The 27063-nt window shown below is 37.1% G+C and overlaps 1 protein-coding gene across 3 annotated transcripts in view; it reads right to left on the bottom strand.

Annotated features, from left to right (window-relative positions):
* Positions 1–27063, bottom strand: part of SLC8A1 (solute carrier family 8 member A1) — a 429157-nt gene that overhangs the window by 79081 nt on the left and 323013 nt on the right. For 2 of the 3 annotated variants that reach the window (XM_069071576.1, XM_069071577.1), the window contains exon 3: positions 2271–2374. In XM_069071576.1, coding sequence (XP_068927677.1) covers positions 2271–2374 — 104 coding nt within the window. Of the gene's footprint in view, positions 1–2270; positions 2375–2984; positions 3092–27063 lie in introns of all 3 variants that reach the window. The other variant, XM_069071578.1, reaches the window with a different exon arrangement.

Genomic DNA, 27063 nt, shown 5'->3' on the forward strand with positions numbered 1-27063 from the left:
TTTAATATTATTGCAAGGGCATACGCAGGGAAGTTCTAGAAGGATGTTGCATTGTGTGTGTGTGTGTGTGTGTGTGTGTGTGTGTGTGTGTTATGTGTTTCAGCATTATTTCATGGCCAATTTGGTGTCTTCCTTCCAGAAAATTCAGACCACTCAGGAAAGGGACAGAAGACTAAACACACAAAAGTAGTTGATTTCGTCTACATAGCGTTTTTAAAAATGTGTGAGTTGTGTAGTCCTTAAATGTCACATTAACATTACTTCTTAATGTCAATTCTACTAAATACTGAAAAAGCATCAGTTATTCAACAGTTAAATCTCTGCTGAAGGAACATACATATTCCATTACAAAATGACATTTGGTCATGGTTTTGGATACTAGCAAATCTTCTGTGTTGAATCTGGTAATATAAGAGACATCGAACTTGAATGTAATACTCCCTTTTGTCATATTCATTTTTTTTCTTTTTGGAAGGGGGAAAGTAGGGCAATAGGGTTAAGTGACTTGCCCAAGGTCATATGGCTAGTATGTGTTAACTGTCTGAGGCTGGATTTGAACTCAGATCCTTCTGACTCCAGGGCTGGTGCTCTATTCACTGCTGCCACCTACCTGCCCTAGTCATATTCACTTTTAAATAATTTTCCTCTTCTTATTTTCTATCTGTTTGCTTCTAGGCCCCTAAAGCAAATCTCAATGGCAAGATTCCTGAAATTAGCCATTCTGTTTCCATAGATTCATCTGTTGCCAGTAGTTTTTACCTTGTCTTTATTATAAATTTATTATTTTTTAAATTACAAGGTCTATAAAACCAGAATCTATTTGGGCAAATATTTTGCTTTCAGAGGTGGCAAAATAGGTTTTCATTGCTTGTTTCAGCCTGTGTCCCTGTCTCACACCTGTTGGAAGTGCAATAGACACTCATGGGCATGATCCCACTGCTGACTGGTGTGGGAACTTTGACTTGCTTCATTTCTGCCCTGGACCACTTAGTCCATCCTTAGGCAGCCTGGTAGACTTCTGCTCCCAGGGGTTTACTTTATTGGTATCAGATTATGTGGATCTCTGCTTGTTTTTAGCCTTCCTAGTACTTATCTTGAGCTGGGAGGTCTTTCTATTAAATTATACTGCTTCCTAATGTTAGTCCAATTGCATCTAAATTTCTTTAACCTTTGTCAGTAGCTCCATTTTGGAAGAAAAGCATGCTTAGGAAAGCATGCATACTGCTGAGCTAAAACAAGCCACCAGTTGCAGTTTCCTCAGGAATAGACCACACCTGGCCAGCTGAGGCATAATGGAAAAAGCACTGGATTGGTAATCAAAAGGCTTGGGTTACATTCCCAGCTCTCCCACTCCCTCCATGTATGATTTTGCTCAAGTCACATTGCATCTCAGGTTTTTGGTTGCCTCATCTAGGGAAAAGAATAAAAGAATAAGAATTTATTAAGCACTTACTATGGGCCAAACACCGTGCTAAGTATGTTACAAATATTATTTAATAGAGAGATAATAATACCTGAAAAACTATTTCTTTGGTTTGGGAGGATCAAATAAGATGAAATATATTTTGTACATAAAATTTTGTTCATTGTAAAGTGCTTCATAAATGTCTCCTATAATGATTGTTGCTGTTATTAGGGCTAGGGACTGGGCCTGTGATTTCATTTGGATAGGGAACTCCCAGGTGAGAGCACTCCCTCAATGGAAAATTCTCCACAATTTATACTTTCAGGAGTCGTCTAAAGCACTGGGAGGTTTGACTTGTACAGAGTCACACAGTTAGTAGGTTTCAGAGGTGGGACCCAAACCAAAGCCCTCCTGGCTTTATAGGCAGTTCTCTATCCACTAAGCCCTACTTTCCCATGTTTCTCTTTATTAATAGGACTATACTTAACTATATTAGACAGTGGGAATCAAACATCAGGATGAAAATAATGAGCCCAACAATAGCCTGTTTCCCTGAGCAGGAGAAACATCTTTTAAACTCTTTTATCAAATTTTCTGAATTAATGAAATGCCTTCCATTTCATGATTTTTTTTGCATGTAGTTAAAATCTGGGTTAGTTGGTATTCTACCATCAGCTTATTTAGTGGTCAATGACTAATGCACTAGGGAGTTAGAAAAAGAAACTCAAAACTGCTAAAGCTTTTAAGGAGACAAAGTAAAGTATTTGGTAGCCAAAGGGGGAGAAGAGAGTTAAGCGTGACAGTAAGGAGATACGGAGAGAGAGAGTACAATTTCTCGCTGGTATGTCTTGGTATACTCTCACACCTTTCATTCCTCTTCTTATCCATATTGGTTCCTCAAGCACAAGGGAGAAACTGCACTCTTTCTCATACTCCTCACGGTCAAATATTCTAAGGGTAATGATCTTCCTGTGGGAACACAAGACAAAGGCAAAACAAATGGTTGGATTCACACGCTCATGCTTAAGGTGTCCACCAAGCTCGATGTCACTGTGATGTTATGGAAGGAGATAACCGCATCACATCCACCTCCATTAAATATGTAAAAGGGCATGATGGATACTCAGGTCCTGGAGCCCTCTAGTCCTGCCAATAAAGCCCCTGGAGAGAGGCGAATTAACTTCAATTTATAATGTTCAATATCCTTACACCCAAGAGCACAAGAATACTCTTCCCTGACGTGTTTATTTCAGCAGATTAGAATTTTGTGGCTCTGTCCCTCACTCCAAAATGGACAGAGTTATTGAATCAAACACTAACAATACTTCTTTGTAGATCACAGGGCTCCCAGTATCCCGTGCTGGGATCCAAGACTGGAGAATTGTGGGATCATAGGGACCTTATAGTTCAGAAGAGGGCAGTAGCAAAATTATTGGATTATTGTTGGAAAGTTCATGCCCTGTTACATAGGTGGATGGATGTGTGCCTTGTAAGTAATGTTTTGAACAGTGCTGGGCGTCCAAGTGTAGTACAAACAGGCACAGGCAGTTTGGGCTCATCTTTGGAGCATCTCCCCCACCTTTCTTCTCACTCATCTCCACCAGTCGGGGTTCTCCAATCTCAAGGAAGAAGGTCTTGTTTTTCTCATATTCCTCATCATCAATTACCTTGACTGATATTGTTTTGCTGAAACAGAGAAGAATAAAGATTGACGAACAAGGGGAAAAAGGATAGAAGGAGGAGAGGAAACACAAAAAGGACAGAAAAGTTAACAGACTTTAGGTTCAAGCAGAGACCAGCTGAGAAACTATGCTGTTGGTTCCTTAAGATTGTTAACACGATACCAAGAAGGATATGGCCAAGTGGTTCCATAGCTCTGGCACCTTGATTAAATAAAAGATAAAGGTTAGAGTGGTCAGTCCTAATTAATAGAAGGGAAGAGGGAAGAAGATCTGTGATCAAAATAAGAAGTAGGAAAAGCAGAGAAGTGGGATTCACAACCAAAACTCACATGAAATAAAGGAGAAAAAATACATTTATTCTGTAAAATATTCTAACATGTGACGCTGACTAAGCTGGGACCTGAAATTCACAGTCAGAAGGGAGCAGGAAAATCAAAGCATTTGACTTTTTTTCTGTGACCTAGAAGCAAAATCACATTTAATTTCATCGAATTTTTAAAGACCATAGTGGTCCTGTGATAAAGATTCACTTGTCTGAATTTCATTTACTTTTTGTTAAATTGAGGTTATTCTTTTGGAAGAGGGCAGAAAAGAGTGATAATAACTTATTGATTTAAATCCAAACTCAATACCTCCACCATTTTTCAGATGCCTTTACCCTGGTCCAGTCTCTAGGATATACTGCCCAACTTATTAATTGCTAAAATAGGCAAAAAAGAAGTGGCAAGGAAAATACAAACCCTATCAAGTTGACTCTTTGAAATGAGAATCCATAGCCAGAAAGTACAATGCTAATTTTCAAGAACTTACATCAAAAAGCCATAATCAATCCAGAGTCCCAAAACAGTCATTTGTTCTTTAAAATATTTAGTTGCACTAAAGAATTGACTGAGGGTATAAATGAGTCCATCATTACTGGAATAAAACTATCTCAACTCATGTATCAATCAATCTGCAAGCATTTATTAAGCACTTATTATGCACAAGGTACTATGCTGGATGCTGGGACTATAGAGACAAAAATGGAATAATCTGTACTCTCAAACTCACATTCTGTTGAGGGAGACAACACTAAGGGGAAAAGAATTGACCTTGATTTCACTGGTTCTGGGAAAATGCTTGGTAAAGGAACTCTTTACCCATGAAGAGCATTTCTTTCTTTGCAACCCGAAGAGTTGGAACCCTAGAGCTCCAAGTAAATTGTCTTGCCTAGAGTTACACAGACAGTATTGTCAGAGGCAGGACCAAGGCTAGTTCTCTGCCTATTCATTACATAATACAGGCCCCCTCCCCCCTTCCATTCTCTTTCTCTTGACTATACACATACACACAAATATGCAAACATAAAATGGAGGTATACACATATATTCATCTTGAGAGAATAAATACAAAACTAAAAATATATAGGGAATATAAAATATCTAGGAAAGGGAAACAATAAAAGTGGGGGGGGGAGGAAAAACTTTGTGTTGAAGGTGACCCATCAACTGTGAACTGAAGCAAGATTCGTATTCTCTGAGGTGAGGCAAGGAGAGAACATATTTCAGTCAGGGGGAATGTCCATGTGTGAAGAACAGAGAAAAGGCCATCCTGATGGAGAGTCACTAAATCCTTCTTCATCAATAAAGGAAAACACAATGAAGTTGTGTCTAAATTAGTAATTAGAGGGAGAAGAGGGGTGGAAGCTGTGACCATCTCAAATGTTATTCAATTAAAATTTCCAAACCAGGAAGAGAAAATACTTTTCCAACTTTGTTTGCAAAGCCCTTGTTTTTTAGTTGACTAGCATAGTCCTTTTCCTAGAAAAGTGACAGAGCAATTTCCTTATCATTTGTAAGCAAACACTTTGATTCTCTGACTTTACAAACAACTTACCTAGCTTTTTGGCCTTGAGTATTTTAGCTTTTGGTGGCCCTGGGGGTGGGGAGAGGGTGGGCCAAATTGATGAATCATAGCTAGAATTGCACAATCTGTTATATCCTGTATTTCACCCTTCCCTCCCCCCCCCAGTACATTTCATAGGTTTTCCCCATATTTCAGTTACTGAAGACCAAAGAAAAGTGTATGATAACTTTGATATCCTAGGAACAATGGTGCTCAGTGACCTCAGGTCCTTCAACCTAGAGGTTGTAAGTGATATTTAAAATATTTTTTAAAATTCTTACTAAAACACTTAAAGTCTGACCTCTCACCAAGAAAGTAAGGTCCTGCCAAAGGGCATCTCATAGACAAAGCACTCCTACAAGTCATTTTTAAATGATAAAAGTAAATTTAGTCTCTAAAAATGTTCCACCTAGAAGTCAACAGGTTAGAAACTATTTGGAATCTGCTTATGCATACTTATGATAACTCAGAGGAAAAAACTTCAGTTGGAAAACGAAGGAAATTAAAATGAGAGAAAGTCCAGTCAGAAAGCCACATGCACTAATTAACTTTTCAGAAAAGAAACTCTCTGTTTATATATTTGGACTACATAAAGGCTAGCCTAAAGTCCCTACAATGGTAATAAATTGCTTTGCAACAGCCTGGAGTTTGATACAGAATAGTCAATTAAGGGATTCATGTTTCTTTTTTTCCACTTAAAGCATAGATTCTGATTATATCTTCATTGAACAAGTCAAGAGTTACAAGTAGAAAATAATTTATCTGTATTGAATTGACCAGATTTCTAAAATACTGGTGGGAAGGGGAACAGGGCAGTTAAAATGGAAGGCAGAAATATGTAACATTTGCTCATATTCACCTCCATGGCTATGCCAAAGAAAAGACCAGGAGGGCCTACTTTTAACCTCTACCAGATTGTAAGGTCTGTAAGGGCAGAGAATGGGCTTTATCTTTACATCTCTCCCAGCACTTAGCATAGTATCCCACTCATATTAGGTCATTATTGTTGGTTGAAATGAAATGAATCACATGGTTTTTTGGGGGAGCAGTGTGGTTCATATCTGTGACTTCATTAATTAAATGTAGGGAGTTCCCAGTGGGTATACTCCCACTACCAATGCCTATTGGCAACTGTTTTGCAGTTTATAGTCTCAGAGGATTAGCTGCATATGTGACTTGTACAAGGTCACACAATAAATCTGTGAGAATTTTAACAAACTTCCTAGTTCTGAGGCCTGTTCCTTATTGACTGTACCATATTGCTTCTGCAAATCACAAAATGTCACAATCTAGATTGCACCACTGCAAAGTAACATGAGTTCATGTGACTGGAGTTTCCTTGACTATCTGCCAGGAAAGGGAGGGACTTTGAGTTTTTATATAGTGACCAAAAGCTAACCAGTGACAAATAATCATATACCTATTATTTTTTTTTCTTTACCTCATGGTAATTCACAAAGTCATTTTATATCTTTGAAAGTTAACATGAATAGGCACCTGGAGGAGATCCTGTCCAGCTAGAAAGACAACTATTTACCTAACACCAATTCTAGAAATTCAGGAGTGCCCTGTCTAAGTCAGTCCTGGGGCCCATCATGAGCACACACATTTCAAAATATTTCATAAAACATGAATTTGGAGAATGGGAGGTTAAATAGGCATTTCAGAAGAGAATCTGGCAGTGAAAATCAAAGTGGACCTTTGCTGGTACCTTCATGCAACCTATCAGGTTGCTATATTAGTTTTGCAGATTATAAAGCTTACTTTTAATTTTTAATGTTCCTTTCCCTTCTTGATAAGTTAATGAGAATCATAAAAGGTGCTAAAATATAGAAAATGTTGATTGGCATTGGCTATACCAGATTCCTATTCAAAGTAGCTTAATAATGAATTTATCAAGAAGAAACTTTATGGTTACTTGGAATTAGACTTACTTATAATGAGGTATACTCTTTTTTAAAAAACTCTTATGTGCTAATAGAAATATTGATAATAATTGTATTGTGTTTACAACGTATTATGACAGACATGCTATCATTCCATCATTTGAGAGTCCACATGACATGGTGTGTAGAATGGGGATTTAGAGTTAGGAAGACCTACCTCAGTCTCGACCTCTGTGACTTTGGGCAAGTCATTTTGCCTCAGGGCCCCAGTTTCCTCTTTTGAAACTGAGATTGTTGTACTAAAAACCCCTATAGTATCTTCAAGTTCTCAATCTGTGATGGTCTTCTTTCTAATGCTTAGTTGTAGTGTGACTACAGACAAATCACATGTCCCCTCTGAACTTTAGTTTCTTCATCTGGAAAATGGTATATTGATACCTATAGTAACCTATAGATACCTATAGTATCTATAACTATAGATACTATAGTAACAATCCCACAGGGTTGATTATGAGAGTTAAATGTGGTAATATGCATAAAAATGTAGGCAAACTCTCAAGACATATATACATGTCATTTGTCATTATCTTCAAAATCATTCTATATTTTTCTATTCTCTGACATGATATGCCCAGTCCTGCCATCTACCTCACCAGGTATTTCACTAGATTATCAGGGGAAAAGATAGAAGGGAGTGTGGTATGGCAAGTGGCACTAACCCTACTCCTAGCATTAGCACAAAAGCCAGCTAAGCCAACTTCTACTTAGTATGAACCATCTCCAAAGGGACATACAACAATGCATCGAAAAATGAGTCAATCTTTCACAATAGAGAATAAGCAACACAATGATAGACATTATTTCATATACTTCATAGTAAGAAGTATATGTGGAAGGAAATTTGCTCTTCATAGTTATAATGACCTCATTTATTAAACTCTGAACAGTGAAAAACATAGCTTCAGGAACCCATATTATGTATATGATAAAATGAAAATCTAAAATTATTTTTGTCAATATAATATAAGTTATATACTCAACATTAGCATGCTCATATAATTATACTCCTGAAGAAGGAATAGACTATTAGGAAATTGTGAGAGTGGAATCATTTTAGGTGAAGAAAACAGAATAGTAAAGAAATGTGTAAGGGTAGCTGGCAAAGCTTCTTAGAGTGGATGGAATCTGCATAATGATGTTTTTTCAAAATCATTAGTAAGAAGATCAATAATGCCCCTGTTGGAGCCATTAAATTATATACTAATTTCCCACCTTTTGCCCAACAAAGCTATTATTAGGAACTTTAATTAACAAAGACATCTTAATCAATCTTAGGCAGCAGTTCTTGCTTGCTGGTTCCTTCATGTTCAGAGGAGTAAGCCCCACACCCCACCTCCCCACTTTTTAAAGAGTAGATAATGTTCACAGATGTACTTAAAAGGGGCACATTTTAGGATACCATGCAATGCCTTTCCCAGTATCAAACATGTCAATTTTCCATTTTAGGAAGGGTTTTGCTCATGACTTCACACAGGAAGGTATTAATTTTGTACAGTGTCCTATTATTGATTTCAGAAACTAACAAATGTTGACTAACTTTGTGACTTCCATTGCCTTGAAGATTTTCTCTTTTACCTCAAAATGAATCCAATTCCTAGAATTCTGTTTCTTTAACTACAACACAAAGGTACAAAGTTCTTTCTTTTCTCTCTCTCTCCCAGATTAATTAACTGGGTTATTTTCTCCCAGACTAATTGACTAAGTGTTTGATTGAACTGATTCACCAATTTAGTCAAAATGATTGAAATAATTGGGGCTTAGATAGATCTTTGATAGGAATCTGACTTTTGAATCTCCTTGGGGGGGGGGGGAGAGGAGAAGCAAATTAAGAACCAGACACAGATAACAACAAGCAGTCAAGGAAGACAGAACGTATGCTCTTTGAGAGTAAGGACTGCTTAATTTTTGTGTTTATATTCCTAGTGTGTGCCTTGCACATAGTAGAAGCTTAGTAAACACATGATGAATTGATTTGGTGAATAATATTCATTGAATGGAAATATTATGTATGGTCACAAGAGTGATTCTGAAAAGTGTGGCATAATTGCCAGTGACCTAGACATTGCTTTGCAGTCCCAAATAATATAATTTTCAAAAAAATCAATCATACAATCAATCAATATGCATTTACAAGTATTTCCTATGTTCTAAGCCCTAGGCTGAGCTAGATAAAAGTGAAAAAAAAATCTCTGCCCTCAAGAAGCTTACATTTTATTATGGGATTTTACATTGACATACATACATACCTGTATTACACCCAATATTTACAAAATAAATTCAATGAGATTGGAGTGTGAAGAGGCACTAGCATAACAAAGGATTCTAAGGGGAAAAGATGAGGAAGTAGTGTATTTCTGACATGGGAAACAGTCAGAACAAGCAAATGAAGATAGGAGATGGAATTCTGTATATGATGAACTGACCAAGAAGGGCAGTTTGGGTAACCAGAATATATAAGAAGGGGAGGTATCTATAATAATCTGGAAAATTCAGCTGGGACTACATTGGAAAGGGCATTACACTCTACCTGGAATGCCAATATAGGAATCACAGAATTATTGCACTTGCATACTAAAATTCTGAACCACACATCCTCTGAATACCTCAAACTCAAAATGTAAAAAATAGAGCTCATTATCCTTACCTCCAAATCCACCTTTGAGTTTTGAATTTCCCAAGGGCACTACCATCCTTCCAATACCTTTATTCACAACCTCAGCACCATTCTTTACTCCTTATTCTTAATCACTATATAATCAATTGCCAAAACTTGTTGCTGTTACCTCAACATCACTCACCTAGCTCCCCTCTAGTCATGTAGCTATCATCCTGGTTTAAGTTGTCATTACTTTTTGCCTGAACTGCATTTTCATTTGATATTTTAATGGATCACTATGCTCTCTGTCCCTTCTCATTCCCAAATCCATCTTCCATAATGTTCCAGTGATTTTCCTGAAGTACAAATCTGACCACATCATCCCACCACCATCCTCTTCAACATCAAAGATAAATGACTATATTTGGCACTTAATGCTCTTTGCAACCTGGCTCCATTCTACCTTTGCAGACTTATTACTCCCCATGGTGTATTTTATGATGCAGGTGTTGTTGCTGGCACAACCAACCACTGAACACTTTATTTCCCATCTCCTCTATCCATTCCTTTGTACCGGCCAGCTGTTCCCTAAGCCTGGAATGAACTCCCTCATCACCTCTAGCCCTCTGAACCACTGATTTCCTTCAAGATTCAGTTCAAGTGTCATTTCTTCAAGAGGTCTTTCTAGTCACCACAGTAGCTAATAATTCTCTCTTCCCTACTCATAGTCAATTTGTATGAGTTTTTTAAAATATACTTTTATGAGCCTATTCCATTTGCTGTATTAGACTGCAAGCTCGTTGAGGGCGAGGACTGTTCCACTTTTGTCTTTGTATCATCAGTGCCCAGTACAATCCCTGGCCCATAGTAGGTGCATAATGAATGCATTTTGATTGATTGAAGATGTTTATTTAGTACATAGTATTTTTGTCTAACTGATTTATTAGCTTAGAGGCTATGCTTATTTCTTGGGAATCATAATGATGAAACTTAAACTTTTTAATAAGGGTGAAAATATAAGCATTTAAAAAATCTGATGCAGTATAAAGTAGGAAAGCACCAGTTTAGGAGTCAGGCAAAACATGAATTTAAATGACCCTGACACTTCCTAGCTTGATTGTACATAGTTGTTTGCTTTTTGTCTCCCCCATTAGATCTTAAGCTTTTCCAGGACAGTGTCAATACTCATCAGCGTCTGGTACATATTAGGTGCTTAATAAATGCTTACTGAATGAATAACTGAAGTCACCTAGCCCCCTCTGAACTTCAGTTTCCTCATTTATAAAATGGGGATAATAATACCTGTAGTATTTATTTTATAGGTCTTTTGTGAGGATCAAATTCTCTAGATAATGCCTGCAAAATGATTTTCAAATCTTAAGGCATTTTAATGTCAGTTATGATTATTAAAGTTAACCTTTAAATATTTCATCAAGGCAAATGAGTATGAATATCTAGACAAGAGTATTGTATTATAGCTGATGAGGTGATGATGTTTTCTTTTTTTGGAGGGAGGAAGGCAAGGCAATTGGGGTTAAGTGATTTGCCTAAGGTCACACAGCTAATAAGGATCAAGTATCTGAGGCCTGGATTTGAACTGAGGTCCTCCTGGCTCCAGGGTCGGTGGTCTATCCACTGTGCCACCTAGCTATCCCAGAGGTGATGATTTTTGAGGCTCCCAGGTATGTTATAACCTGTCAGAGAAATGGCAGATAGGGTAAGCCCAAATGCAGAGAAAAGTTAAATTCAGTGCTTCAAAGACAGTGAATTTAATTTTCAAAAGCCACTTCTATAGAACTAAAAAGAATCAACAAATGAAGTTGGTTAAAAATTATCTTGTCAATAAATCTTAAAATTAGGCTTAAAAATAAGTCTTAAAAATTCAGATGGGCTGAATTGTGGCCTACTTTGAAACATGTCGTATATTCCAACCTCAGAAAGAGTTTTCAAAATTAAGGAAATTCTCTCTGTTTTGCACTGGTTTCATTACCTGTGTAAATGTCCTGTCCCCTCTTAGTTACCTCCCTCTCTTGCTTTGTCAATATTTTTTCCTCCTTATTCTTCCACATGCAAGCTGGCTAAGTGTTGATGGGTTCTCTTTTGCTGCACTGAACAACTAATTTGTAGTTTACTTAATAATAATTGATTTATATGATAAATATTTATTTCATATTATATTGTTATATTAATATATCATATTATTATATTAGATATTGGAATAGAATAATTATTAATTACAATATAGCATATTAATACAAATAAAATATTCTATAATAAATATTTCTACCCAACATTTTTAGAATGCATTCTGAAATGTATAGACATAGAATTGTGACAAGGCAGTCTCAGTCAAAATCAGCATCTACCTTTAATCAGTCAGCTAACTAGAAAGTTAGGAAGAAAACCTTTTATTATGTTCTCCAGCAGTTTTCTGATCTATCTTATAAAGTACAGTGAAATTTCCCCTTTCCCTGCTCCCCAAGTGAAGGCTGATTTCTGAAGTCAACTTCAATAGCTTAGGTGAGAAAACACATTTAGCTTGTAGGGGGCAGAGTTTACACTCCTGCAGAGTCATTTCTTTTTCATAGAAGCTGATATGAACTCTGGTTCTGTTTATCCAACACTGGCTGCATCTGGAAATGAAATGAATCCCCTAGGGGCTTCAGTTGCCTTAGAGAAAGAGAGTAAAGGGCAATGATGTATTAAATAAAGAAAGAAGGTCATTCAGACCTTCTAACTATAAAATACTGCATGCTCAGACCAAAATAGGAAAGGAGTGGGCAGGGACCACAAGAAAGGGAAGAGACAGCCAAAATCTCTCCCTCCCAGAGGTCTTTGGTTGACAAAGGCAGGGCTGCAAACTCGACCCACTGCCATATCTGGTATTAAAAAAAAAAAAAAAGGGTCTGCACCAACTGTTCCTTTCACAGAAGGCTATTTCCCTAGGGTTGAAGTTAGGCAAGACTGTCAGAAACTCTGGTCTCCTAAGGGGAAAAGTGTCAGAGAGTTCTGTCTTCTGGCCTATGTCAGTCAGCTTTAGCAAGAAAAGAGAAGCTACTGTCACAGAAGAGCATCCCTTCCTGTCAGACCGACCACATGCTTCTAAAGCCATTTGCATCATGGTTAAGTGTGATTTCTCTGTGTGTCTGCTCTCTTGCCCCTTGATTCAGATTCCCGTTTTCATTTCACTCAAGTAAATGTTAGTGGTCTCCATCTGTTGGGTTTTACAATAATAAGTGGTTCAGGTGGTTGATTTGATCTCTGATCATGAGACTGTCCCTCCCCTTTGTAACAAGTCCAGGTTGCTTCTTTTCCTCTAACGTCCAAAGGTGTAAGTAAATGTCAGAAGCGGAATTCTCCTTTGCCTTATGATGATTTATTTTTTAAAAGGAAGAAGAGAGAAAAGCACATCAGGGATGGGCCCTCCCTGGGCATGCCAGAGAAGCATACAGGATTCTTCCCCACAGCACAGAATCATACATCTGAATACCTTTCTTGAATTTATTTTCACCCACTGACAAGGAACAATGTATTGGTTATAGGTTCCTGCTGCAGTGCTTTGTTTAAACTTGTGGTCCATTTCCTTGAAGCTAAGTAAATCATTAAGTAGTGATTCTGGAGTTACCTTTGTACATTAAAAAAGGCAGGGGAGTTGCTAATAACAATAAGGCAAGGGATTTACAACTCAGAAGAAAAAACCAGCCCATGCTTTCTTGGCAGCTTTCAAAAGGGTTCCCAGCCAATTTCCTCTTCTATTTATCTGGTCAAATAGTTTTAGAGCATAAATTCACTTGGATTCTTTCTTACAATCCTTCTAAAAGGCAAGGCATCTTCATCTTATAGGTGGGAATAATAGATTTAAATGTGGAAGGAACCTTTGGGTGCATCAAGCCTGATTTCCTCATTTTATACTTTAGGAAACTAAAGCTTAGCTGATTTAAGTGACTGGCTCAAGGTCACATATGTACTAAGTGGCAGAGGTTGGATTTGAATCTAGGTCTTTTGATTCTAAATCCAAGTTTCTTTTCAGTGTGTCACACTGCCTTCTGAGTGGGGTATACTGCCATTTTATGATTCAGCCAAAGCCTCATGCTAAAAGCCTTCAACACATCCCTCCAGCTCCTAGTGCAACATTCTTTCCACTGTATTTTGCTATATCTCTACTTTTATTTTTTTCATTTGTAACATGTATCTGTCAATAATTACTCTGGATGCATTTCTGTTCCTCTATTCGGGGAAATTATAAATTCAGATAGTGGTAACTTTCCTTATCATAATAACAATAATTATAATAATAAGCATTCATATAATACTTTGAGGTTTGCAAAATACAGATATCTCATTTTATTTATTTATTTTTTTAAAGCAATCGGGGTTAAATAACTTGCTCAAGGTTACACGGCCAGTTATTTCTGGGTGTGGTGCTAAGTATCTGAGCCTGGATTCGATCCCAGGTCATCCCGACTCTGGGGCCAGTGCTCTTACTCACTGAGCCACCTGGCCACCCCTAAGCAATTGGGGTTAAGTAACTTGCTCAAGGTTACATGGCCATTTTATTTTTCACAACAACTCTGGGGGGTAGGTGCTATTATTATCTCCATTTTATAGATAAGGAAACTCAAGCACATAAAGATCAAGTGACTTGCCTAAGGTCACACAACTAGTAAATGTCTAAGTCTGGATCTCAACGCAGATTTTCCTGATTTTAAGTCTAGCACACTATCTGCTATACTACCCACCTGCCTTCTTTAATAAGGTAACATCTTCCAAATCATAAAAGCTTATGCCCCATGAAACATCAAATATATATACCCATTATTGCTTAATTGCTGTTCTAGTGATAAAGCTCACCAAGCTGTATCATTCACCTTCTCTGCCTGGTGTCCCAAAGCACTCTTAAACGGCATTATAGCATAGTAGAGAAAATATCAGATCTGGAATCAGAGGACCTAGGTTCAGATTTGAGTTCTGGTCTTTACTATCTAGGCAACCTTGAAGAAGTAACTTCATTGTCCCAGATTAAAACCGGAAGGGACCTTCGAGGTCACCTAGGCCTCATTTTCTCCATTTATACCATTAGGGGTTTGAACAAGATGAATTCTCCTTTCTAGTTCTAAAACCACAAATCTAAGTTAAGTGGCACAGTGGATAGAGTGCTGGGCCTGGAGACAGGAAGACCTCAGTTCAAATGTGGCCTCAGACATTCACTAGCTGTGTGACCCTAGGCAAGTCAAATCATTTAACCATGTTTTCCTCAGTTTCCTCATCTATAAAATGAGCTGGAGAAGGATATGGCAAACCACTAGTATCTTTGCCAAGAAAACCCCAAATGGGGTCATAAAGATTTGGACATTACTAAGACACAAATTGCTCTTTGCTTGGAAATACATCCCCTAATGGGAACCTGAATTGGGGTTCTTGATTTTTTTTAATTTTTTTTTTTTAAGCAATCGGGGTTAAGTAACTTGCTCAAGGTTACATGGCCAGTGATTTCTGGGTGTGGTGCTGAGTATCTGAGCCCAGGATTCGATCCAGGTTATCCCAACACTGGAGCCGGTGCTCTTACACGCTGAGCCACCCGGCCGCCCCTAAGCAATTGGGGTTAGGTAACTTGTTCAAGGTGACACGGCCAGGTGTTTCTGGGTGGGTGCTAAGTGTCTGAGCCCGGGATTCGATCCCCAGGTCATCCGACACTGGAGCCGGTGTTCTTACTCGCTGTGCTACCTGGCCGCCCCAAGGGGTTGTTGTTTAGATAGGTCATTTTGTCTATGAAAGACAAGAGTTAATCTAGATGGTATGAGAACATAAAGGAATGGTGAGTTGGGAAATGACACTCTCACCAACACTTTGATAATTCTGGGGACCCCACCACCAATGACTATTATATTGATAGAAAAACAGTTTCTTCAGATGAAAGAAACAGGCTGTAAAAATTGGGAAATGGGCAGCCTAAACCTTTCTTTCCTTGAAGCTGCTACTTTATGAAACAGGCTGTCAATGAATCTCTATCTGCTTAAGTTTCCTTTGCTGTGACACATATGATATCTTATCTCTACCTCACTTCTCAGCAAGCAGATGGCTTCTGAGTGTTCTGGTCTCTGTGGAGAAAGTCAATATGGAAACATAATCTTGTGTTATTGTTACTAAGTGGAAATTCTGGTCCAGTCAAAGACATCCTGGAGGAATGAAGGGTAGAACATAGAGAACATATACTTTATTTATATGGTCTCAAAAATCTTTAAAAGTGTGCTCTTCTTTTACCCACCCTTCTTCACTATCCATTACAATTGAGTCTTGGAGCCACTGAACAAGGGCACTGGATGTGCTCTTTAGGAATGCCTCTATTCCTGCCCAAAGAACCAAATTCAGGGGCTGATCAAGTCAAAATAGGAGAATTCATCATACCGAAAAGAACATCAAATGATTTTTTAACTGTATTTTTTCCATTTTCAATTATCTGTGTTGGTGTTGTCTAGAACTAGTTCAGGAAAAAAAAAAAGAACTGAAAGGCAGGGGAAATATGGGACAACTTGGGGAAAATGGTGTTAGATTCTCAACAACCTTGTGCTTTTAATAATGCTTGCTCATCCACTCTCTGAAAATTCTTCCTGTGCTCTCAAAGATAATAGAAATTGTCTAGTAGGATCATTTGGGGGGGAAATATGTTAAAGTTATTCCCAAATTAGCAGAAATGGCAATTTTATCTTAGTAGGAACATATCTTTTCATGAGCTGTGCTCATAAATGTCTTGGGTACAGTTTCAGAAAATTATTCTCTCTTCCCAATTTGTCAATGCTTTTCAAAAAACCTTAAGATTTATAATGGCCATGATGCTGTTGGATTCCAAATGAACTTTCTGATTTTTCCCTCACCCTACCTCCCCACTCCCTCTTTCTGAACCTTTTAAACACATTGTAGGAATATTTGTAACTCCTCTGAGAGATTATTTTTTTACTTCGGTCCTTTGTCTGACTTTGCTTTGTACAAAATAAAAGAGATTCAGTCCATAATAAGGGAAGGACTTTGCTCATGGAATGTGACATGATCATTGCTACACTATGCTGAAGGCACTGGGATCTCTATCAGAGAGCATCAGCTCAAAATATCGACTGTAAAAAGAGAGCTTTGATTTTTTTTTTTACTCTCATACTTTATAATCCCATGGTCTACACCCTAGAGTCATCTCTATACATACAAATGCACACAGAGGCAACTCTATGTATAAACACAGACAGAGGCATAACATGGCAATATTAAGGCACAATATAGTGGTAGGGTGGGATGACCAGTTGGACAGGGAGCTGGCCTTGGAGTAGGAAGACCTGGATTCAAGTTCTGCCACTGATACACACTGGCTCTGTGACTCTCTGGAACTTCTCAGTATTTCTCTAAGACTATGACTTGTAGATAAAGTGCTAACCTGAATTGGTAGAGGGAATTTCCTCATCCGAGAGTTCCTCTGTAGAAGGAAAAGTATTGAATCTACTATACTTGGCTCTGTCATTTACTACCTGTATGATCATCAGCAAATCATGTAACATTTCTGGTTCTCAATTTCGTTATCTTCAAATGAAGGGGTCAGACTTGGTGACATCTATGGTCCCTTCTAAATCTAAATCAATGAACTTTGATTCAGAGAAGAGGAAAAAAATATAACTAATAAATTATATACTAAATATATAAATAAATAAAAATATATGTAATAAATTATAACTAATAAATAAATATAACTAATAAAATAAAAATAAACTAATAAATTACTTGTTTTTGTACTCCCTATCATTATTCATAACCGACTAGCTAAATTTTTCTATATTAATTATAACCACTCATAAACCATGGAATAATAATAACATTTTTCAACACTGAAGTATTCTTTTCTTATATTATCCATAAATCTGTTGACAGGTTTCCCCAGTTTTTCTGAAGATTTGCCAGTGTTATCTCCCATCCATGCTCCATCCCTAATGAAGTCAAGAACATAAATATCATGGGATACTAAGTAGACCATAGTAGTTTGAGAAGAAGGTCTATGTAGGAAAATCATGGTGATTAGGTTAGAAAAGGTAGGTTGGGATCAGTTTGGGGATGGCCTTGAATGACAGGTTAAGGACATCAGACTTGATTTTGAAATTAATGAAGATCTATTGCATACTTCTCAGAAAATCTAACTGCTATTTTAGAAAGATCAAATTTATACATTCAAGATGGAATGGAGTAGGGATACCAGGTAGGTGACTTTTTGCAAGATTTGAAGTAATGAGAGTTTGAAAGGGAGCAGCAGCAGAAAGAGGAATGTGACAGACCTTAAGAAAGAATCAATGAAACTCAGTGAATGACAATGTGAGAGGGAGATGGAAAAAGGGAGATGACCGAGGTTCTGAGTCTGAGGATCTTTGAATTTTAAATGATGGTGAATATTTCATGGGTAGAAAAAGGGAAGTAGGGGGGGAACTCAATTCAGAACTGAAAGAAATGACCTTGGTTTGGGATGAGTTGAGTTTGATATGATAGCAGGATTTCCAAGTAGAAATGCCCAGCCAACAGAGATCTAGGACTAGAGTTTAGGAGAAAGATCAGGGTTACCTGCATAAATGCAATAAATAGTTGAGTTCATGACACTTGGAAGAGTTCCATGATGAAAAAGATGAAGGGAAAGAAGAGTGGGGGATTAAAGGTAGACCTTTGGGAGATACCCAAATTTAGAGGGTGAGAGGAGGAAGAAGAAAGAATAAAAGAGAGGCAAAGAAAAAACAGTCTAGTTAGTATTTAGCAGTGAAGATCAGGATAGTATAGGTTCACAAAAGCAGAAGAGTAGAGAATTTCAAGAAGGAAAGGATATTGACAATGCAGGAGAGAGAAATAAAAGGGAAAGAAGATTTTAATAGGTCACTGGTGACCTTAAAGAATCCAACTTCAAAATAATGAGAAGTGAGGTGTCATAGAAGACAATATTTGGGGAGTCAAAGAGTAAGTGGTATCTGTAAGGGAAATGGATCCTAAAGTCTGAATTAAAGCAGGGGGTTTGATGCAATGAATGGACTTTAATAATGGAAACAGTTCATCAATTTACTAATTGTCCTTTCTTACTATTTGACCAGCAGCTACAGCATTACAGTCTTTTAAAAACACATCACACAAATACACTCATATATCCACATACATGACTTACACATGTACCTTGGAGGCTTCTTCAAATCTAACACCATTATAAAGAATTTGGCATAAATCAGACAGCCTCTGCCAATGGCTACATGGCCCTGGGGAATTCATTTAACTTTTCTGTTGCTCAGTTTCCTCATCTGTAAAATGAAGTGGGGAAGACTAAACAATTTTCAGGGTTGCTTTCAGTTCTAGTTCTATCATCTTATGATGCTCTGATCAGAAAGCTATCTATCTTTACTCATTCAAGATGATTTATCAATAAATAAAAATACTAGTAACTATCACTTATATGCTGCTTTAAAGTTTGCAAGGCAGTTTATTAGCCATTCCTCCTCACAACAACCCTTAAAGGTAGGTCTATTATCATCTCCATTTTACAACTGAGGAAACTTAGGTACAGAGATTTTAAATGACTTGCCCAGGGTCACACAGCTAGAATGTGTCTGAGTCTGGATTTTCCATCAATGACTCTGCTTGGTTTTGACTCCAGAGAACGTCATGCCTCTCCTAGGCAGGTCTCCTTGACTCAGCATTTGATACTCAATATTTCAGCTTTCTCTGTCACCTCTCCCCTCCGATCAGAGGGTTGGAAAGTGGAGCAATAAGTTCTTCCCGAATAGAGAGCTCTGAAGTTTCTCATGAATCTTTATATTCCATCAGTGACTCTGCTTGGTTTTAACTCCATAAACATAATGTTCCCACTCTGGGTATCCCGTTTACCCTCAACCCCAAACATATACAATTTTCTGCTCCTTTTGTGTATTGTGTATACAAAAATGTATTATCTTTTCCCCATCAGATTGTAAGCAACTTGAGGTCAAGGACTATCTTTTACTTATTGTTATCTCTCATGATTAGTATAGTGCCTGGCACATAGTAGGCCTTTCATAAGCATTTATTGAATAGAATTGAACTCAATGTCTTCCTGTTTCCAAGTCCAATGCTCTAACCACTGTACAATCTAGCAGCCAACTGCAGAACCTGATGGATTTTGCTTTTGAGTGCACCATTTCATTTGAAATGCTTCTCTGTATCATGGGACCAAGAATAATGGAAGAATGAGACATGCATGTATTGTGTAAAAACAAAAATAATTAAGCAGTTATAATAAATCTAACAGAATTATCAAAAGACAGAGGTTACTCTAATGGAATCCTGTCCCCTAAAAGAAAACTAAATTAAATTTCTAGAGGACCCAAAGACACTGGACACATCCATTCTAGATGACATACCTGCCAAGTCAGGTATCAAGGAAATATCATGTTCTAGCAAGTTTTGGAATCTATGCAAGGTTTATCAGTGTCTGTTTGTGAAGGACCGACTTTCATATTTCTCACATAGATCAAAAGGCTAGTGCAGTTGCTGAATAAAACAAACCTGTTTCAGTAGCAAACATTTTGTCCTTAAGTGACATTTTTTGGAGCCATAAGGCCAATAGCAAAATTATTGAATGATTCAGCTTCTCATGGGCCAGGGTTGGCCAAAAGAGCAGAGTGAGGTTTTGTTTTGTTTTGTTTAATATTGGGAGGGGGACAAGTTCACCCCCTCACCCTCTCATTAAATATTTATTTTTCTGATCAAAAAGAAGGAATGTAGCCTTTAAACTGAACTCAGCTCTTGGTAGCCAGGAGCTAATCAAAGAAATGAATTGGGATTCTGATCACAACCTATAATTTCTATTCTTTGCATTTTTATGCAGAGATTATTTTATGCAAGATTATTCTTTCCTTAAATCAACCACAAATCCCTTGACAGGTTTCCCCAGAAGTTTTTTGAAAGAAGATTTGTCAGGTTTGTCTCCCATCCCTTCCCCACCCTTAACTGGAAGTCAAGAGTATAAGAATTCTCATAAGGGCTCCAAGGCACAATACATTCTTAAGAATAATTGATGCTGAATCACCACCATATATCTATGAGACTTCATTGGCCTCACCCGTTCTCATGTCCTTTCTGTGATCACACCTTCAGTAGCATCCTAGCTCCATGGGACACAGGATAACAAGTCTAGAACTAGAAGGGACCTTCAAAGACACCCTTTTAAAAACCCTGGATTTAACCAGTGAGAAAACAGTCATGGGGGCAACAAGCAACAGAAACAGATTTGAACTCACATCATTGTTCCTTTGCCAACAGCTTTTCTGCCTAATATCCTGTCATCTGCTCTCTTTAAAGCTCAGTTCTGCCATTTATTCCTTGGTTGGAAACTTTCCATCTTCCTTTACTCTCTCAAATGAAATCCAGATTGATTGGCAAGTGAGAATTTGTATTTATCCTTTGTAATCCACTACAACTTATTCCTTATCCTGAGAGGCAGTTTGGTGGTGTACTAGTTAGAGCGCTAGACCTGGAATCAGGAAGACTTGAGTTCAAATCTAGCCTGGGCAAATCACTAAATTTCTTTTATTAATTTCTCTCTTCATCTGTAAAATGAGGTACTATTTGTAAAGTGTTTTGTAAAACTTAAAGTTCTATATACAGTTTCATTGTTTGTTATCATCATAAGCCTTAAAATTCTATATAAATTTTCATCATTTATAATTATTGTTGTTGCAAACCTTAAGGTTCTATATAAATTTTGGTTTATTATTATTGATTCATCTATTGATTCCTTAGAAAGACCCTTGCTTCTTCTAGATAATTTTGTTCCTTTAATGATTCAAAGATGCCAATGACCAAGTCTGGCTTAATATTTTTCCTTTTAGACAATATATTTTCATTGAGGTCAGGATCATGTTTTACATAAACTTTGCCTTTCTCCAGTCCTAGAGAAATACTCTAAACACATTTGGCACTTAATAAATTTATTGAATTGAACTGAACTGAAAGTTCATTTTCTGTCCCACTATACTCTGCTGACTATTTATTTGCTCTTGAGAATTCTTGACTTAAGTGCATATGTAAGTATTCACAGAAATATTCTAGTATCTTGTTTGGGGGTTTAGGGTGTGAAAAAATATTTATAAATCACCTACGATATGCCCAGCATTTTGCTAAGTAATTTCACAAATATCTTATGGTTCCTCAGTCACCCTGGGAAGTAGGTACTTTTATGATTCCCATTTTACAGCTAAGGAAACTGAGTAAGATAGGGATTAAGTGACATGACCAGGATCATACTGCTAGTGACTGCGTAATCTGACTCCAGGCCCCAGACTCTATTCACTTCACTACTTAGTTGCCTCTAATACCTCTAATAGATGAAAAGAGCAGGAGATAGAATCTTGGTGACTAGGGCTGTATAACAGAAACTAACCACCAACACAATATTAAAAGTCTCCAAATGAGGCATCAAGCTAATGGAAAGAGGGCTAGATTTAGAGCCAGAAGACATGTGTTCATATTCTGACTGTATTACTTGTTCCTAGCTGTGTGACATTGGTAAAACCACTTTTACCTCTGGGGGCCTCAGTCTCTTCATTTGTAAATTGAAGGAGTTGTTTCTAAATCCTATGATGTTCTGAAGTTCTCTGGCTTTTTATAATCCAGTCTTTGCACAGACCAGGGACTTGCTGAACCGTTCAGTTGAGTCATTCTATATGGAGGATTAATTCTGTTTCATGTATCCCACTTGGTTTAAAATTACATCACCCAATATAATTCTGCATCTCATGGAATCCTTAATGCAAATGATCTAAGGTGCTTAATAGGCAATCACAAGATAAAATTAGCAAGGAGGCAATTGAATTCCTTACAGATACCAGGCACTTAACATTAAAAAAGAAAACAAAAACGAGAATAGGATTAATCTTTTTAGAACTGAAAAACAAAACAAAACAACCTTTTGGCCCCATCCCAACAATGTTTTTCTTACTTTTCTTTTTTTACTTTCCTTTTTTCTCCTCTTTTTTCTTCCTTTCCTTTCTTCCTTCTTTTTCCTTTCTTCCTACCTTCCTTTATTTCTTCTCTCCCTTCTCTTTTCTTCCCTCTTTCTTTCCTTCTTTCCTTTCTCCATTTTTTCTTTCTTTACTTCTCTTCTTTGTTTTCTTTTTTTCTCTTCCTCATTTTCTTTCTCTTTTTACCTTTCCTCTCTTTAGTTTTTTTTTTCTTTTTGGGAGCAAATGATGCATTCTTTATTAAAAAAAAAAAAACCAAGAAACATATGGGACAAAAATCAGCAAATTTAATCAACATATTAAAAAAAATCTGACAATACACAATGTTCCACATTTCCTCTGCAAAGGAATAGAGGAGGTGTCTTCCCATATCTCTTCTTTGAAGCCAAACTTGTTTTTTTGTAACTCTGCCACATTCTTTTGTAGATTGGTTTGCTGTTCCTTCTTTTTTGCTCTCTTTTTCTTTCCTTCCTTCTGTCCCCTTCTTCCTTCCACTCTTCCTTCCTCCATATTATTTTCTCATTTTTCTTATTTCCCTTTGCCATTGAAATCTTAGATTTTATAAAACTCAGCAAAATTTCATAAAGCAAATCAGTCTATAAAACCTCAACAAAAACAAGTCACTTGACCACAATATAAAAAAAGGAATAATAGACAAGTAATTTTTGCCTTAATCACAGGGCTGGTTTGGTATATGCTACACTGAACACACACAATCCCTTTATGGGGCAGGCCTACATGTTAATCTATATGGGCTACAAAGAGATGTCACTGTATTACACATTGGACCTCCTACAATTAGTACTCAAAATACAGATGATAGCAATGAACACAACTTCTGTGGATCCCAGGGTAAATATTATTTCAGGGATTGTCTTTTTTTTAGGACTTGTATTATTTTAAAAGTTTACTGAGCAGCATTGCATCATATCAATGTATATTGATTAAGTGATAAAATGACAAACAGGTGTGATGCATTATATGTAGACTGGAAACAGATTAAAATTCCTCCATGATTTAACAGTGATTCCTCATGAATGACTGAGACAGAAAAAAAATTCAACACCTGCTATCCCTCCCAATGGTGATAAGCCTCTCCAAATTTAGCCAGTCAAGCCATCAGTTGAGAGAAAAACAATTTGTCCCTGGGACTGCACTCACAGTTTTTCCAGCTTTCTGAGATCTGTCAAAACTTTTGCCCCACTGGCATAACATTCAGGAACCCAGGGTCAACTCTAGACCATTATTTAGTCATCATGATAGAGTTTTTTAAGGAAAACATCTGTAAAATGGTTGTTTTGGATAGAAAATGATCTAATAACTAGACAAATGCATTGCACAAATAAGTGGTTGATGCGTATTTGTTTAATAAATGAATGCTGAATATGAATGGAATCAAATAAATAGGATTCAGTGTTTTATTAAATATTGATGATCATAGATTTCAATCTGGAAAAGACCTTATTGGTCACTTAATTTAGCCTCCTATTTTTATAGATGAAGGAACTAAAGCCTAAATTGACCTGCTCAAGGACAAGTTTATTATAACATTTATGATAACACTGTCATAGCAGATTTTGGAAGCAACATGATCTTTAATCTTAAATTTAATTGAATTTCTAAATTAAATTATTTATTTAAAGAAATTTCTAAATTATTCCTCACATAGTACACTAAGAAATGTGAAACATTTCATAGTTATTTCATTGAAGGCAGGGGAAATAGTGGGCAAATGTGGGCTGTTTTTGTATGAATCATAAGACTGGTTTATGAAACCAAGCCAACCAGTCAATTCAATGAAAGAAAGCAACAGACAAAAAGTGTTATTGGACATTGTTAGGACCAGAAAATCACCCAAATGGTTGAGTGAATTTTTCTCTGAAATTTTCTGTATATTCCATTTTTCTGCCTTTCCATTAATTTTATCATTGAACATCTCCTGCCTTCTATATTAATTTCATATTTGAACTCACTTTAAGAGATCAATAATTTTGTAATTATTTTACATTGAACTATTCAGTTCACAAGCCCAGTTTTCTTTGTAATTGAACATTGTAAAGTTATAACTGCTTTGTACATATATCATATTTCTTTTATCTAATGACTGACATAAATAAGGACAGTAATGGGTACTGGGGGAGATCCTGCAAGGACAGAAGTCTGCAATTTCTGTCATCCAGTAGCTTATAGATCTTTGAATACCAAAGCACACAGATGAATATAAGGTTCTCTCTGGGTTAAGAACCTTATCATCCTTTTATTATTCCCCTTGGTGGCAAGCACCTCATGTAGAATTTTCTCCCTTTTATTGAATAAAGAGAAACAGAAGGCCATAGAATCATTGAAGTAATGGTGGAAGGAAGTGTAAAGGTCATTTTTGTCAGTCTTTTTGTTATTTTACAGATAAGGAAATTGAGTCTCAGAGTGACTGACTCCCATAAAGTCACATAGGTAGTAAGTAGCAGAGTTAAGATTTGAACTCAAGTCCTCTGACTCCAAATCCATCGCTATTTCCATTGTATAGTACTTAATGTTCCACTGAAACAAATGTAGGCTGCCTGACTCCAAATGTGAGCCAGTTTGCTCAGCTGCAAAATGGGGTTACAGAATACAACTTCATAGGATCATGGTAAGGACAGAGCTCTTCAAATCTTAAAGAACTATGTAAATGTGAACTATTAGTTTAGAACATCCTCAGTTGAAGTGTATTCATTCATCCAGGTGTTCTTCCTACAGGTCTTCATCACACTCTGTCCTGCTTTCCCTGGGCTGGCTCCCATCTGAGCCTGGTCGTTTCATGACTATTTCATACTTGTCAATACTGTTGAAAAGGAGCAAAAATGCTAGAATTTCCTTTCTGTATTTTTTTTTCTTCCTGACAACTGGCATGTAAGAAACAAGTTGAAATTTCATGAGATCTCCTCCATAAGCTACTTCCTCTTATGAGGGGAGGCACAGTCAGTCAGCAAAGAACAATTTCTTACAGCAAGACTGAGGAAGTAAAACATTAAAAGTGACCTGACTTTCATGAATGGAAATTCTAAATTATCTGAGCCCCCTCTACAGAGATTTATACCATCCAGGGATAATTTTTGGCAAGCTTTAGGGCAAAATGATGTGTCAATCTATATATCAGGCTTTTGAATGAAACTGGCAAAATCTAAATGCTCGGGTTAATTCATCACATGGGAAATGGCTATCATCTTACATTATCTTCCTTAGACTGCTTTGGCAAGAGTGCTGCTGAAAAGAATTATAACCAATATGGTGCAATGAAATGGATGCTTACAAGGGGAAATTATGAAAAGGAGGATGTGTAAAATAAACATTTGCCTGTATTGGTCATATGGAGATGCTATAGAGTGTGTTTAGTCATTTAATGGAAGCTAGGTGGTTAGTAGTGCATAGTATCAGGCCTGGAGTCAGGAACACTCATCTTTACAAGTTCAAATCTGGCCTTAGGCACCTACTAGTTATGTGACCTAGGGCAAGAAACTTAACCCTGTTTGCCTTAGTTTCCTCATCTGTAACATAAGCTGGAGAAACAAGATGGCAAACCTCTAGTATCTTTGCCAAGAAAACCCCAAATGGGGTCACAAAGAGTTGGACACAACTTAAACAACTGAACATTAACAATCTATATATATATATGTCACATATGTATCTGCTTATTTTCCTGCAGTATACATGATCAGATAAGCTACTTGAGGTCAATGATCATCCATTTGCTTTTATATGTATCCCGAGTGTTTATCACAGTGCCTATCATAGAATAAACACTAAGTGCTTATTGACTGACTGATGAAGAAAGAAGAGAAAGTAGAAGAGATAGCAACTGGAGGGACAGGGGATTTTAGAATGGAATAAATCCAGGCACACTTAAAGGAAGGAGGAGAGAACTAGATCCTTGGCAGTTTGAGTTAGTAAAGGTACGGATTACCTTGACATTCCCATTTATTCTCTTAGGGGGAAAAAGATACTTTGAGAGGTATTTAAAATGACAATCTAGTAATATGAGGGTTCTGATGCCTCACATTTACTGTAGAGGCAGCTGGACAGGGATATATGGCCCTCCATTGCTGGGAGGTGCATTGGGGAGCAATTTAGCTATCCATGCCTCATATTCCTTTTCTTACACAGCTGAACAATCAGCCTTTCTGATTCATTTAAACAGCTCCTGAAATTTACCTTTTCCTCTGGTACATTCCTGAATCTATTAGAAATACATGGTTAAATATTTAGGAGACTGAAATGGAAGGTTCTCTGCAGCTCTTTTTGTGATTACTGCTCTCCTTAGTAGGTTTCCCATTGCTGTGCCTATGTATGTGTGTGCAATGTGGGGATAACTTATTTATTTCACTCCTGAAGAATTAAATTGACTGAACTTGCTGTAGAGGAAGTGGTTGTCTTTTTTTTCCCCACCTTTTCCTCCTACCTTCTTCCTTTCTTTTTTCTTTCCTTTCTCTCTTTTCCTTCCTTCCTTCCTTCCTTCCTTCCTTCCTTCCTTCCTTCCTTCCTTCCTTCCTTCCTTCCTTCCTTCCTTCCTTCCTTC

The sequence above is a fragment of the Petaurus breviceps genome, unplaced genomic scaffold (assembly GCF_028583685.1).
Source record: "Petaurus breviceps papuanus isolate PSGF00001 unplaced genomic scaffold, PetGlider_PUasm1.0 90842, whole genome shotgun sequence".
NCBI lineage: Eukaryota > Metazoa > Chordata > Mammalia > Diprotodontia > Petauridae > Petaurus > Petaurus breviceps.